A 14,050-nucleotide genomic window follows, 5' to 3' on the forward strand; every position below is an offset into this window, starting at 1 on the left:
GTAAGTCTGTGGTCTGTTGTACTGAACCGTGTTGATCCAGAGGAAGGCGAAAACCCCCTGTGAGGAATGAGCCAATTGTCCTTATTACCAGGGGGGAAAATTCCTTCCCGACCCCAAATATGGCGGTCAGAATAAATCCCAGGATCAAAGGCCGATACCTAATCTATGTGTGTGGTAGGGGTGTAGGTTAGTTTTAAATTATTTTTTATTATAATTGTGTACTAGTCTAAAGTATATGTTTAGGGCAAATATAGATATTTTTAATATATATCTTTTGTTTGTAAAAGGGAATTTTTATGTTATTAAAATATATATATATATGTACACACATACACTAAATATTATACCTATTTACAGTTATGTTGATCCAGGAGAAGGCGAAAACCTCCTGTAAGGAATGAGCCAATTGTCCTTATTTTCAGGGGGGAAAATTCCTTCCCGACCCCAAATATGGCGGTCAGAATAAATCCCAGGATCAAAGGCTGGTACCAAACCTGAGTGATAGGTAGGGGGGTAAATTAATTTAAATTATTATTTTATTTAAATATTCATGTGTGTGCTAGTCTAATGTTTATGGTTGGGAAAAATACAATTTTAAGATAATATAAAAAATATATTAATATTTATTTATATATATATATATATATATATATATATATGTATATATATATATATATATATCTATATATTATTTTTTATTATTATTTTTTTTATTATTATGTTTTTTTGAATTTGTTTTGTTACTAATAGGGTAATTCATGATATTAATTTGCTAAACCTATTTACGGCTATGTTGATCCAGGGGAAGGCGAAAACCCCCTGTAAGGAATGAGCCAATTGTCCTCAAATCAGGGGAAAAAATTCCTTCCCGACCCCAAACATGGCGGTCAGAATAAATCCCTAGATCGAGCCGATATATGTCCCCTATCTGTGGTATGTGTCTATGTGTGTGCACCTATCCCTATCGTGTAGTGTGTGTGGTGTGTGTGGGTTGTGGTGAGTGTGGTACTTACCCGGCCTGTGCTTGGGTGAGTTCAGGGATAATAGACATCACTCAGCATCCCAGGACCACAACATGCGACTATTGTTCCTGAACGCACCAGATGGAATCTAAGCACAGGCCGCTCCTGGGGCATAGAGGATCTTCGGGCTGCAGTGATGTTGGATGCCAGCCCAGGATTGAAGGATGCCAAGTCAATGTTGAGGCGGGAGATGATGTTCTAGGACAGCCAAGGTAACAGCAGCAGAGACATGAGGCATGGGGTCAAGAGACCGGAGGTTCTGGGCAGTAGCCGCGGGGTCCTCAGAGTCCAGATCTTCTCATCCACATATGGAGGAATGAAGAACATGTGAGGAGGATCTTACCGCACAACAATTTAACTCCACCGGGGTTAACAAAACCTCTTTTAATCCATGTGTTCATTATAAAACATAACTTTTATTAAATTTAACTAATATTATGAACCGGTGAAAAAACACGCACTTAAAAACACAACCCTATTTACGACTGTAACTGCATAGTCCACATGTGTTGCACTGGGAACCACAGTTAGGAACCTGAGGAATGGGTAACAGGTAAGTATTTCGCCCGCTAAATTTGTGGTAACCAGTGGAGAGAGAAATATACCACTACTTTTGTGCCACTCTCAAAAGGAGGATGTATATCCAGGGTTGCTAACCCCAAATATATATCCTCCTTTTGAGAGTGGCACAATAGTAGTGGTATATTTCTTTCTCCACTGGTTACTACAAATTTAGGGTGAAATACTTACCTATTACCTATTCCTCAGGTTCCTAAATGTGGTTCCCAGTGCAACACGTGTGGACTATGCAGTTACAAATGCAAATAGGGTTGTGTTTTTAAGTGTGTGTGTTTTCTCACTGGTTCATAATATTAGTTAAATTTAATAAAAGTTATGTTTTATAGTGAACACATGGATTAAAATAGGTTTTGTTAACCCGGGGGGGTTAAATTGTTGTGTGGTTTTGGCACCTCTACATGTGTTCTTAAAGGGGTATTCCGGGCCAAAACATCTTATCCCCTATCCAAAGGATAGGGGATAAGATGTCTGATTGCGGGGGGGCCGCCGCTGGGACCCCCCGCGATCTCCCTGCAGCAGCCCGCATTCTATGCGTAGCTGCGTCTGCAGTTTTGGAAACCGCTTCCAAGACGGGGACGTGACGTCACGCCATGCCCCCTCCATTCATGTCTATGGGAGGGGGCCTTGTGGTCCTTGCGTCCACTCCCATAGAAATGAATGGAGGGGGTGTGGTGTCACGTCCCGGTCTCGGAAGCTACGTATAGAATGCGGGCGCAGCTACGTATTTAATGCGGGCTGCTGCAGGGAGATCGTGGGGGGTCCCAGCGGCAAGCACCCCCACGATCAGACATCTTATCCCCTATCCTTTCGATAGGGGATAAGATGTTTTTGCCTGGAATACCCCTTTAAGGCCTGTTTATAGTAGGAGGATCTTACTGGGCCCAGCTTGGTGACGTATAATTGAATCCGATCACATGATGGGGAGTCTCTGTGTCCTCTGGCCACTGCAGATGGTGATTTTGCAGAACTGTCTTATACGGCTTCCATGGTGGCTCTGCTCTCTTCTCCTCCAGCTCCTCCCAGCCAATGGTGGAAAAGAATGGATGCGTCCGGATGTTTCTTCGCACCCCCAGGCGCTTGTCCGGATTCTTGCGTAGCAGTTGAGTGATGAGATGTTCAATAGCAGCATCCAGCCCGGGTGGAAATTTCGGCTCCTTTCTGGTGATGGCTCTGAAAACCTTCTGCTTGCTGTGGCCGATGTAAAATGGGAAGCGTCCTGTTGCCATCCTGCACAACACAATCCCGAGGCTCCACCAGTCAACTGCTGTACAATACTCCTTCCCGAGAAGCACCTCCGGGGCCATGTAGTAGAATGTTCCTGTCACTCCATCGATCCTACTGGAGGCGGTGACTCCATCTTGTGCCAGGCCCAGGTCAATGATGCGGATGTGGCCTTCTGCATCCAACATGATGTTCTCCGGCTTGAGGTCTCTGTGGACGATGTTCTGTCCATGGAGGAACTGGAGCCCACATACCATCTCTGCTGCGTAGAACCTTATGTTGTCGATGTCCAGATAGCCGCACACCCTGATCAAATCCTCCAGACTGCCGCCAGACAGATATTCTGTGATGAAGTAGGCACGCTCCAAAGACTGATGTGCGGCGTAGATGTGGCATAGAAACGGACAGTCTCGGGCCGCCAGGAGTATCCGCAGCTCTCTCTTGATGGTATCCTCGTTGTCCTCTTTTTTGTTGATGATTTTTATGGCCATGTAGGTGTCTTGACCAGGGACTGATGCCAGGACCACCTAAAGGAAAACAAACAGAGGAGGCTCATTAGAAGACATCATAAAGTTGATATTGATCAGTGTCTCTCAAGCGCGGTCCTCAAGACCCCCCAACAGGTCAAGTTTTCAGGATTTCCTTAGTCTTTCACAGGTGATATAATTATGGTCAGTGAATCAGACATCACCACAGTCATATCACCAGTGAAAGACTAAAGAAATCAGGAATACATGACCTGTTGGTGGGGTCTTGAGGACCGTGCTTGAGAAAAACTGATATAGACGGAAGGGGGGGGGGGGGGGGGGGGCTAAGTGTTGGATCTGCTGTATAGCACCCAGAGACCATCAGCTTAGGACAACTAAGCTACCGTCTTTATATATCTGCTATTGGATGCTCTATGGAGATTAAATAAAGTGATATTCCACATATTGCTCGCCAATAAGATACCTGGAAGGTTTGGTGGCGGAACCCTGACGGAATCCACTTCGCAAGATGGCGCCGGTCAGTGTGATGATATCAAGGGGCATTCAGTGCGTAATGGTGATGCCGATGTGATGAAATCAAAAGCAATTCAGCTAATAGTGGAGATGTAGTATCTAACCTGCCATTCAGGCGTACAGAAGCAGTAGATACGAAAGTTACAAAGATATTACACGCACGTTCAGACAGCACTTGGAATCATTTATGCGTTTGCGCAATAATTGGCTGGGGCACAATAAGTACAAAAGTGGTATGTATTGGTGCACATGTTCAGGCTTCCTTACATAGGGAAAATAAATAAAAATAAGGATATGTAATATATGAAGGCAATAGGTTGGCGTTTGCCAACTAAACGTACATCCCTATTGATATGAACATTTACCAATTTAATTGGCAGAAAAAGACCCGTGCGCATGCGTAAAGGGGGAAGCGACCAAATGAATATCAGGTATATTCCCTCTGCACCTGTCTATAATGCAGATATATAACAGTAGATTTTATATTTATTACATAAGATAAACAATCTATGAATTGAGGCTTGTAAAATGGAACAGAGGCGACAGCCTACCTTCTCGGGAGGTAGTGGAACAGGGGTTCCTGGAGTCGGCGGCAGCACCAGTCAATCAGTGGGGACTGTTGGTGTGAAAATCAGCTACTCGACGGTGTGGCAGTTTTTCATCAAGCATCCGGAGGAGGTTAACATGGCCATATGCAAGATGTGTCGGCAGAAGGTGAAGCAAGGCCAGGGTCCCAATGTTGGCACCACGGCCCTGCGTACACATATGCTGTGCCACCATAAAGCGGCCATGGAGAACGGTGGCTCCGATGTGGTAGTCCAGCCTGCTGCATCATCGAGTGGCACGCCGCTCCTTGTTTCAGCCAGCCAAGGCTCCACCACCTCAGCCAAAGGGAGCTGTGTGTCATACCTACCTTATGTCGCTCCAGATGCTCCTGCTCTTCCTACTTCAAGTCAGTCATTCCGCCAGCAATCCATTGGCGAAGCCATGTCCAAGAGACAACATTATGCTCCCACTCCAATCCAATGGCACAGAAGCTGAATGTGCTCCTGTTCAAGTTGCTGGTGCTGCAGTCCCTCCCTTTTCAAGAGGTGGACTCGGCACCTTTCAAAAAACTGATGGCTTGTGCTGAGCCGAGGTGAAGAGTCCCAAGCAGTCATTTCTTTGCGAAGAAGGTAGTACCAGCCTTGCACAATTTTGTGGAAGAGAAGATGGGCGACAACAGCAACTTGGACAGGTCACACCACTTCCATCTCCACACTCTCAGGCTATTGATGTGACAGTGATTCTAATAGTGACACCTCTAATCTGCATGTCATACTGAATAACAGTATTATTTCACTAACCCAGCACACACCCTATGCGTGTTACAGTAAGGCAAAGTGTTCTACACCCCTATTGAGGCTCTCTGTAGGCCAGAAATAGCCATTTTTTATACAGATTCGCTGCAAGTAAATTCGGCAAATCAACCAAATCAAATTTTTCAAAAATTCACTCAATATATGAATATTCCTGTGCAGAATAGTCCACTTTGTGGTACTGCAGTTTTCTTCAAGGGACAAAGATTACCAGATTAGTGTTACAGTCCCTGTGAAATAGGGAAAGTAGAAAAGGCAAAAGAAGGGGATCCCATCAATATAAACAATGGTCCAAAAAATGTATGAAATTATTATCATGGAATTCTTGGGTCCAACATGATAAATAGTCTCAAAAATGGGCAGAAATCCCTACAGAAATGATGGATCCAGAAAGAAAGATAGTATCCTCATTGAGAAAGAGGATGAGAATGGGTCATCCAGAGGCACCAATGGGGGATGTATCCCTACAAATACAGTGGGTCAAGTTCTCCAAGTAAAGATACTTGTGCCAGGATCAGGACATATGGATCCATATGAACACAGAATTCCAACATCTGTTCACAGATGGTCCAAAAGGAGGAGAGCCGGACATGGTCAGTCACAGGACAACATCCCGGAGGTATAACAAGTAATTTGTTCTGAATCAGAAGAATTCACTTACATTTTTGGGGAACAAATCTTACTAGTAGTTAAAGGGACATTTTGTTCAGACCGCTCAGAGCCGGAGCCCGTGATCGTGACGTCACTGCCATGTCCCCTTGTGATGTCACGTTATCCCCCCCTCAATTCATGTCTATGGGAGGGGGCGTGTCAGTCGACAATCCCCCCCCCATAGACATGAATGGAGGGGGCATAGCGTGACGTCAAGACCACTGCTGCGAGAAGATTGCAGGGGGCCTCAGCAGCGGGACTCCCGCGATCAGATATCTTATCCCCTATCCTTTGGATAGGGGATAAGACGTCTAGTAGCGGAGTACCCCTTTAATGCACAAATAGAGGGAATTCCAGGGGGTTCACTTACTTTATCTCCCAACTCTATTAATAATTTGAAAAATGAATAGACATGTCTTTGAGTTGGTTGGGATCAGTGTGGTTCTCATCTCCTGATCCAAGTAGGTTTCTGTAAGATTGTAATGAAGCTATAGAGGTCCATGTATGGATACCTAAAAGAGTAAAAGAGCAGCATTGAAGGGAACAAAATTCAATGAGGATACTTCATCTGGATGCACCTTGATGTATCACATGTGGGCCATGTAAGTAAGTGGTGTGGACCTCGGTCATATCAAGTAAGTGGTGTGGGGATGGGCCATATAAAGTAAGTGGTGTGGGGATCGGTCATATAAAGTAAGTGGTGTGGGGCAGGGCCGGAATAACATAGGGACTGATGGAGCTGCAGCTCCAGGCCCCTACAGTAAAATAGGCCCAGCTGGCCGCCAAAAAGGCCACTGAGGAGCGGTCCCCCTGCCACTACACTATGCTACATGCTGCAGCAACAGGCCGGGACCTCAGGCGCGGCCTGGGCCCAACGCTGCCAGCACTATCACCTGCAAAGGCGCGGGCTCTTTAAAAATAATTTCTGGGTTGCATGAAAAGGACAGGGGCTTATGGGAGTAGACGAGCACCGCGTAGGCACGCACGTCTGCACCAAGCCTCTGACGCGTCACAGCCTCTGACCCCTGCAATGCGTGACATGAGCAGCAGCCTTCCCCGCATCCTCACACTGCAGCATTGCGAATCTCTAGGAAGGTATGGAGATCGAGGTTCGGATGCTGGGGTGATGTAATATTGATGAGCAGGAGAATGAGGACCGGGACCCAGGGGGAGGGGGGTTTGCAATGATGATGAGGTGGAGGGGTGTGCTGGGGGGGACGGTTGCAATGATGAGGAGACTGAGGATGGGGTGTTGGGGGGGATGCAATGATAATGAGGAGGAGGAGAGGAAGATGGGGGGCGTGCAATGATGAGGAGACTGAAGATGGGGTGGGGGGAATGCGATGATGAGGAGGAGGGGATGCTGGGGGGTGCAATGATGATGAGGAGGAGGAGGGTGGAATGATAAGGAGACTGAGGATGGGGTATTGGGGGGTTGCAATGATGAGGAGACTGAGGATGGGGTGTTTGGGGGGTTGCAATGATGAGGAGACTGAGGATGGGGTGTTGGGGGGGTGGCAATGATGAGGAGACTGAGGATGGGGTGTTTGGGGGGATGCAATGATAATGAGGAGGAGGAGGGGAAGCTGGGGGGAGTGCAATGATGAGGAAACTGAGGATGGGGTGGGGGGAATGCGATGAGGAGGAGGAGGGGATGCTGGGGGGGTGCAATGATGATGATGAGGAGGAGGGTGGAATGATGAGGAGACTGAGGATGGGGTGTGGGGGGGCAATGATGAGGAGGAGGAGGGTGGAATGATGAGAAGACTGAGGATGGGGTGTGGGGGGTGCAATGATGATGATGAGGAGGAGGAGGGTAGAATGATGAGGAGACTGAGGATGGGGTGTGGGGGGGTGAAATGATGATGATGAGGAGGGTGGAATGATGAGGAGACTGAGGATTGGGTGTGGGGGGGGTGCAATAATGATGATGAGGAGTCTGAGGATGAGGGTGCGGGGGGGGGGGTTGCAATGATGAGACTGAGGATGGGAGGGAATAATATGGAGTGCGGGGGTGAAGAGCCAAGGATGGGTGGGGTGTATGGGGTGATGAGAAATAGCGAGGATGTGGCGGAGGGGGCATTGGGGTGATTAGCTAACCAAGCATGGGGTGGGGGGGGGTTGATGAAGGGTTTGCGGAGTATGGCAGTATTATATTCGGGGGGTAAAGTGTGGGGCAGTATTATTTTCAGAGGGTACAGTGTGCGGCAGTATTATATTCAGGAGGTACAGTGTGTGGCAGTATTATATTCAGAGGGTACAGTGTGTGGCAGTATTATATTCACAGGGTACAGTGTGCGGCAGTATTATATTCAGGAGGTACAGTGTGTGGCAGTATTATATTCAGGGGGTACAGTGTGTTGCAATAATATATTTAGAGGGTACAGTAGTAAGCAGTATTATATTCAGGGGTACAGTGTGTTGCAATAATATATTTAGAGGGTACAGTGGTAGGCAGTATTATATTCAGGGGGTACAGTGTGTGGCAGTATTATATTCAGGGGGTACAGTGTGTTCCAATAATATATTTAGAGGGTACAGTGGTAAGCAGTATTATATTCAGGGGGTACAGTGTGTGGCAATAATATCTTTAGAGGGTACAGTGCGTGGCAGTATTATATTCAGGTTGCACGGTATTTGGCAGAATTATAATGTGTTATAATGAATATTGGGGAGATTTATCAAAACCTGTGTAGAGGAAAAGTCGTGCAGTTGCCCATAGCAACCAATCAAATCACTTCTTTCATTTTTCACAGGACTCTTTAAAAATGAAAGAAGCAAGCTGATTGGTTGCCATGGGCAACTGCACCACTCTTCCTCTGCACAGGTTTTGATAAATCTCCCCCATTGTCTTTATACAGAGATCTGCTGACAATGTGAGGAGCCAATGATGTCCGGGCGTCAGACTCTGCAGAGAAGATGGAGCTGGAGGAATTCCTGGCATCTGGACCAGATAAAGAAGGAAAGGAAAGACAACAGAGAAGACATCACTCAGGTCACTGATATCATTATGTATTCTTCTGACTGTCCCATCAGCTGAAGTCACTTGTAAGTTCCGCAGTGATGATGGGTGACACTGTACACCATTATGTGGCTCTCCAGCTGTATCAAAACAGCAACTTCCTTAATTCCTGAGTCTCTTCAGACATGATGGGAGTTACAGCTTAGCAACAGCTGGAGAGCCACTTGAACCGAGGGGATTGGTTGGGGTCCCAGCAGTCTGACGTCCACCATAAAAATGGGCTGCTTATTTTAAAATGCCCGGGCCTATTTTTGGTCCCAGTTCTATTTTTGGGCCATATAAAGTAAGTGGTGTGGGGATAGGTCATATAAAGTAAGGGGTGTGGGGAGGGGCCATATAAAGTATGTGGTGTGGGGATGGGCCATGTAAAGTAAGTGGTGTGGGGATGGGCCATATAAAGTAAGTGGTGTGGGGAGGGGCCATATAAAGTAAGTGGTGTGGGGAGGGGCCATATAAAGTAAGTGGTGTGGGGAGGGGCCATATAAAGTAAGTGGTGTGGGGAGGGGCCATACAAAGTAAATGGTGTTGGGATCCTACAGGTTTTCCTCAGTCCACCGCCAGGAATATCCAGGCCAGTTAGCTCAATTTCATTGGACTACAAAAGGGTTCAACCAGGGGCAGGGAAAACAAAGGCAAAATATATGTAATAAGTACCATCTGACCTCCAAGTAATGCAGAAAAGAAAGAAAATGTGCAAAAAAAAGCAAATACAACAGAGCATACAGTGATACACGGCAAAAATAGACAATAATGAATAGAGAACCGTAATCCCATAGGGCAGGGGTCGGCAACCCGGTGTGAGGTGAAAAAGGGAGGGGCAAGTTTTCCGAAGCTACAGTGGGGAGGATCGAGGGCAGAGCCATAGGTTTGATTTTTTCACCGCACGTCTGCAGATAATGAAGCCACGCCCCCTCACGGAGGATGGAGAGCGCGAGAGCGCAGCTCTGCATAATACAAGGAGACAGTGGGAGAGTGGGGACGGACACAGCTCCTCCCTCCCCCTTCTCTGTACACACAGGACCTCATTTTTCACGGGGAGGTTTCATGTTTTCACGGGGGAAAAGCTCCTCCCCCAGCTCTGTACAGACAGGACCTAATTTTTCACGGGGAGGTTTCATGTTTGCACAGGGGAAACACAGAGCGGGTGAGGGGAGAGGAGACATACTGCACTGCAGGGGCTGGGGAAGATTTCTATGTGTGAGGAGACATATTACACAGGCTGGGGATGTAAAGACTGCAGGGGAATAAATATCATACTGGGAATGATGGGGGGACGGCGACTGCTGAATAACACATGCTGGGAGTTGTAGTCCCTCTTATGTGTGTGTATGCCAGTGTTTCCCAACCAGGGAATGCTGGTGGTAGTAGTAGTTTTGCAACATCTGGAGGCACCCTGGTTGGGAAACACTGGTGTATGAACTGCAACTCCCTGGAGATTACTGATATAATAGAGGTGTTGGTGAACTACAACTCCCAGGAGACTACTAAGATACAATAGAGGTGTTGGTGAACTACAACTCCCAGGAGACTACTGAGATACAATAGAGGTGTTGGTGAACTACAACTCCCAGGAGACTACTGAGATACAATAGAGGTGTTGGTGAACTACAACTCCCAGGAGACTACTAAGATACAATAGAGGTGTTGGTGAACTACAACTCCCAGGAGACTACTAAGATACAATAGAGGTGTTGGTGAACTAAAACCCCCAGGAGACTACTAAGATACAATAGAGGTGTTGGTGAACTACAACTCCCAGGACACTACTGAGATACAATAGAGGTGTTGGTGAACTACAACTCCCAGGAGGCTACAGAGATACAATAGAGGTGTTGGTGAACTACAACTCCCAGGAGGCTACAGAGATACAATAGAGGTGATGGTGAACTACAACTCCCAGGAGACTACTAAGATACAATAGAGGTGTTGGTGAACTACAACTCCCAGGACACTACTGAAATACAATAGAGGTGTTGGTGAACTACAACTCCCAGAAGAATACTGATACAATAGAGGTGTTGGTGAACTACAACTCCCAGGAGACTACTCAGATACAATAGAGGTGTTGATGAACTACAACTCCCAGGAGGCTACTGAGATACAATAGAGGTGTTGGGGAACTACAACTCCCAGGAGACTACTGAGATACAATAGATGTGTTGGTGAACTACAACTCCCAGGAGACTACTAAGATACAATAGAGGTGTTGGTGAACTACAACTCCCAGGAGGCTACTGAGATACAATAGAGGTGTTGGTGAACTACAACTCCCAGGAGACTACTAAGATACAATAGAGGTGTTGGTGAACTACAACTCCCAGGAGACTACTGAGATACAATAGAGGTGTTGGTGAACTATAACTCCCAGGAAAATACTAAGATACAATAGAGGTGTTGGTGAACTACAACTCCCAGGAGACTACTAAGATACAATAGAGGTGTTGGTGAACTACAACTCCCAGGAGACTACTAAGATACAATAGAGGTGTTGGTGAACTAAAACCCCCAGGAGACTACTAAGATACAATAGATGTGTTGGTGAACTACAACTCCCAGGAGGCTACTGAGGTACATTAGAGGTGTTGGTGAACTACAACTCCCAGGAGGCTACTGAGATACAATAGAGGTGTTGGTGAACTACAACTCCCAGGAGACTACTCAGATACAATAGAGGTGTTGGTGAACTACAACTCCCAGGATGCTACAGAGATACAATAGAGGTGTTGGTGAACTACAACTCCCAGGAGGCTACAGAGATACAATAGAGGTGTTGGTGAACTACAACTCCCAGGAGACTACTAAGATACAATAGAGGTGTTGGTGAACTACAACTCCCAGGAGGCTACAGAGATAAAATAGAGGTGTTGGTGAACTACAACTCCCAGGAGGCTACAGAGATACAATAGAGGTGTTGGTGAACTACAACTCCCAGGAGGCTACAGAGATACAATAGAGGTGTTGGTGAACTACAACTCCCAGGAGACTACTAAGATACAATAGAGGTGTTGGTGAACTACAACTCCCAGGAGACTACTCAGATACAATAGAGGTGTTGGTGAACTACAACTCCCAGTAGACTACAGAGGCAGCATGCTGGTGTTATACCACAGACTGAAGACTCCTGAATAACACATGCTGGGAGTTGTAGTCCCTTTTGTGTGTGTATGCCAGTGTATCCCAACCAGGGCATCAGAGGGGAGGGGGGTTTTGCGGCTCCCAGTTTTTTTTTCCCTTCGGAAACGGGTCCAAGTGGCTCTTTTTGTCTTAAAGGTTGCAGACCCCTGCCATAGGGGAACTCTTTTGTTGCACTTGCACTTTATTATTGTGTTTATATGAGTCCTATAGACATTACATGTGAAGAGATTTTATTATTCATTACAAGCGATATAATATTAGCACATATGCACTTTTATAAATCAACTTTATATTATTATTTATTCCCGTGCCCATTATAAAGACCTGTGTAGAGGAAGAGCAGTGCAGTTCCCATAGCAACCAGATGGCTTCTTTCATTTTTCAGAGGCCTTTTGAAAGTGGTTGCTATGGGCAACTACACTGCTCTTCCTCTGCACAGGTCTCAATAAATCTCCCCATGTATGTACCGTTTACACCCTGCTCCAGAAGTAAAGACCCCATTGTATCTTCTCCTCTTCTCCCTGCATCTGGTTTTCTACCATCTTGGGCACCCCGACTTCCATCTACCATCTACCAGAACACAGTACATGGACGCGCCCCAAGGGATCCGTTCACACCTAGTACCAAGTGTAGGCCCTTCAGGGAGTCTTATATGGGTCTGCATAAAAACTCAAGCCATCAGGAAAATATACATTGTGGGACTACAAGTACCAGCAAAACCACCTAACAACAACACTGCACCACCACCCTCCCCCAATCTCCCCCTACAACACATATCCAGCCTGAAATGGATAATAACAGAAAACAAGATAGAGCTAGAACTTACTTTGCCAAAGTTGCCCCTACCCAGGAGCTGGTGGAGATGGTAGCTGCTGACCGTTAGTCTGGGGTAGGTGCCCAATGTTCCTTGGCTGCTCCCAGGTGTTGGCTCCTCATCCTCTGATCCTCCATCGCCGTCTCCTCTCCTCCTCTTGACTCCATCCTCGCCTTCCTCTTCCCTCTTCCTCTTGCCTTCACTCTTCCTCTTCTCCTCGCCATCTTCTCCATGTCCAGTGGACGCCATCCCAGGTGTTGGCTCCTCATCCTCTGATCCTCCATCGCCGTCTCCTCTCCTCCTCTTGACTCCATCCTCGCCTTCCTCTTCCCTCTTCCTCTTGCCTCCGCTCTTCCTTTTCTCCTCCTTGCCATCTTCTCCATGTCCAGTGGACGCCATCCCAGGTGTTGGCTCCTCATCCTCCGATCCTCCATTGTCGTCTCCTCTCCTTCTCTTGACTCCATCCTCGCCTTCCTCTTCCCTCTTCCTCTTCTCCTCCTCGCCATCTTCTCCATGTCCAGTGGACACCATCCGAGGTGTTGGCTCCTCATCCTCTGATCCTCCATCGTCATCTCCTCTCCTCCTCTTGACTCCATCTTCACCTTCCTCTTCCCCCTTCCTCTTGTCTTCTCTCTTCCTCTTCACCTCCTCGCCATCTTCTCCATGTCCAGTAGACGCCATCTCCGCAGTTCTCCTTCAGCCTGTAGACCTCGGTCCAGTCACGTCGGTCGCCAGCAGAAAGTAAACAGCAGTTGGCCGTGTGCAGGTGATGTCATCGGCCATGGACCTCAGGTGGCACATGCCAGACAGTGGCCCTATAAACTTGCTCTACCTTATACAATGTGATGTGAGCATCATAAAAGACATCTAGAGTTGGCCTTAGCTTGGTTGGTACCCTCTGCAGTTTAAGGGACCTTATGATGGACCACAGTGGTCTCCAAACTATGGACCTCTAGATGTTGCAAAATTACAACTCCCAGCAAGGCTTGTTGGGAGTTGTAGTTTTGCAATATCAGGAGGTCCACAGTTAGGAAACAAATGGTGAACTATATGGGTTCAGGCATCAATTATGTTCCTTGGGATACAAGCTCAAGGTGTCAAGGACATTGGGCACCTCCATTGGTAAAGGCTGGAGATGCCCCTAGTGTCCTGGTATAGGTCACATACCCCTGGTTATGGTCTAAAGTGAACAAAGACAATAATAATTCATGGGGGGGGGGGTAGGTGGTGGAACTAGAAGTGGTATA

The 14,050-nt window shown here is 46.9% G+C and overlaps 1 protein-coding gene across 1 annotated transcript; it reads right to left on the reverse strand.

Annotated features, from left to right (window-relative positions):
* Positions 1 to 707: 707 nt before the first annotated feature.
* Positions 708 to 13,662, reverse strand: LOC130293904 (protein kinase C delta type-like). The gene is made up of 3 exons (XM_056543149.1): positions 12,816 to 13,662; positions 2,478 to 3,349; positions 708 to 1,316 (listed from the first exon to the last, which is right to left on the reverse strand). Exons 1-3 carry the CDS (start codon positions 13,482 to 13,484, stop codon positions 1,304 to 1,306), a joined length of 1,554 nt encoding a protein of 517 aa, XP_056399124.1. The 5' UTR covers positions 13,485 to 13,662; the 3' UTR covers positions 708 to 1,303.
* Positions 13,663 to 14,050: the final 388 nt, after the last annotated feature.

The sequence above is a fragment of the Hyla sarda genome, chromosome 10 (assembly GCF_029499605.1).
Source record: "Hyla sarda isolate aHylSar1 chromosome 10, aHylSar1.hap1, whole genome shotgun sequence".
Classification (NCBI taxonomy): Eukaryota; Metazoa; Chordata; class Amphibia; order Anura; family Hylidae; genus Hyla; species Hyla sarda.

What these genes read in the sequence shown, in the direction of transcription:
- LOC130293904 (XM_056543149.1), bottom strand. Translation starts at nt 13,484, where the DNA reads ATGGCGTCTACTGGACATGGAGAAGATGGCGAGGAGGTGAAGAGGAAG. An exon ending in GTAGGGGCAACTTTGGCAAA is followed by an intron (nt 3,350 to 12,815) that starts GTAAGTTCTAGC and finishes GTTTTCCTTTAG; the next exon opens with GTGGTCCTGGCATCAGTCCC.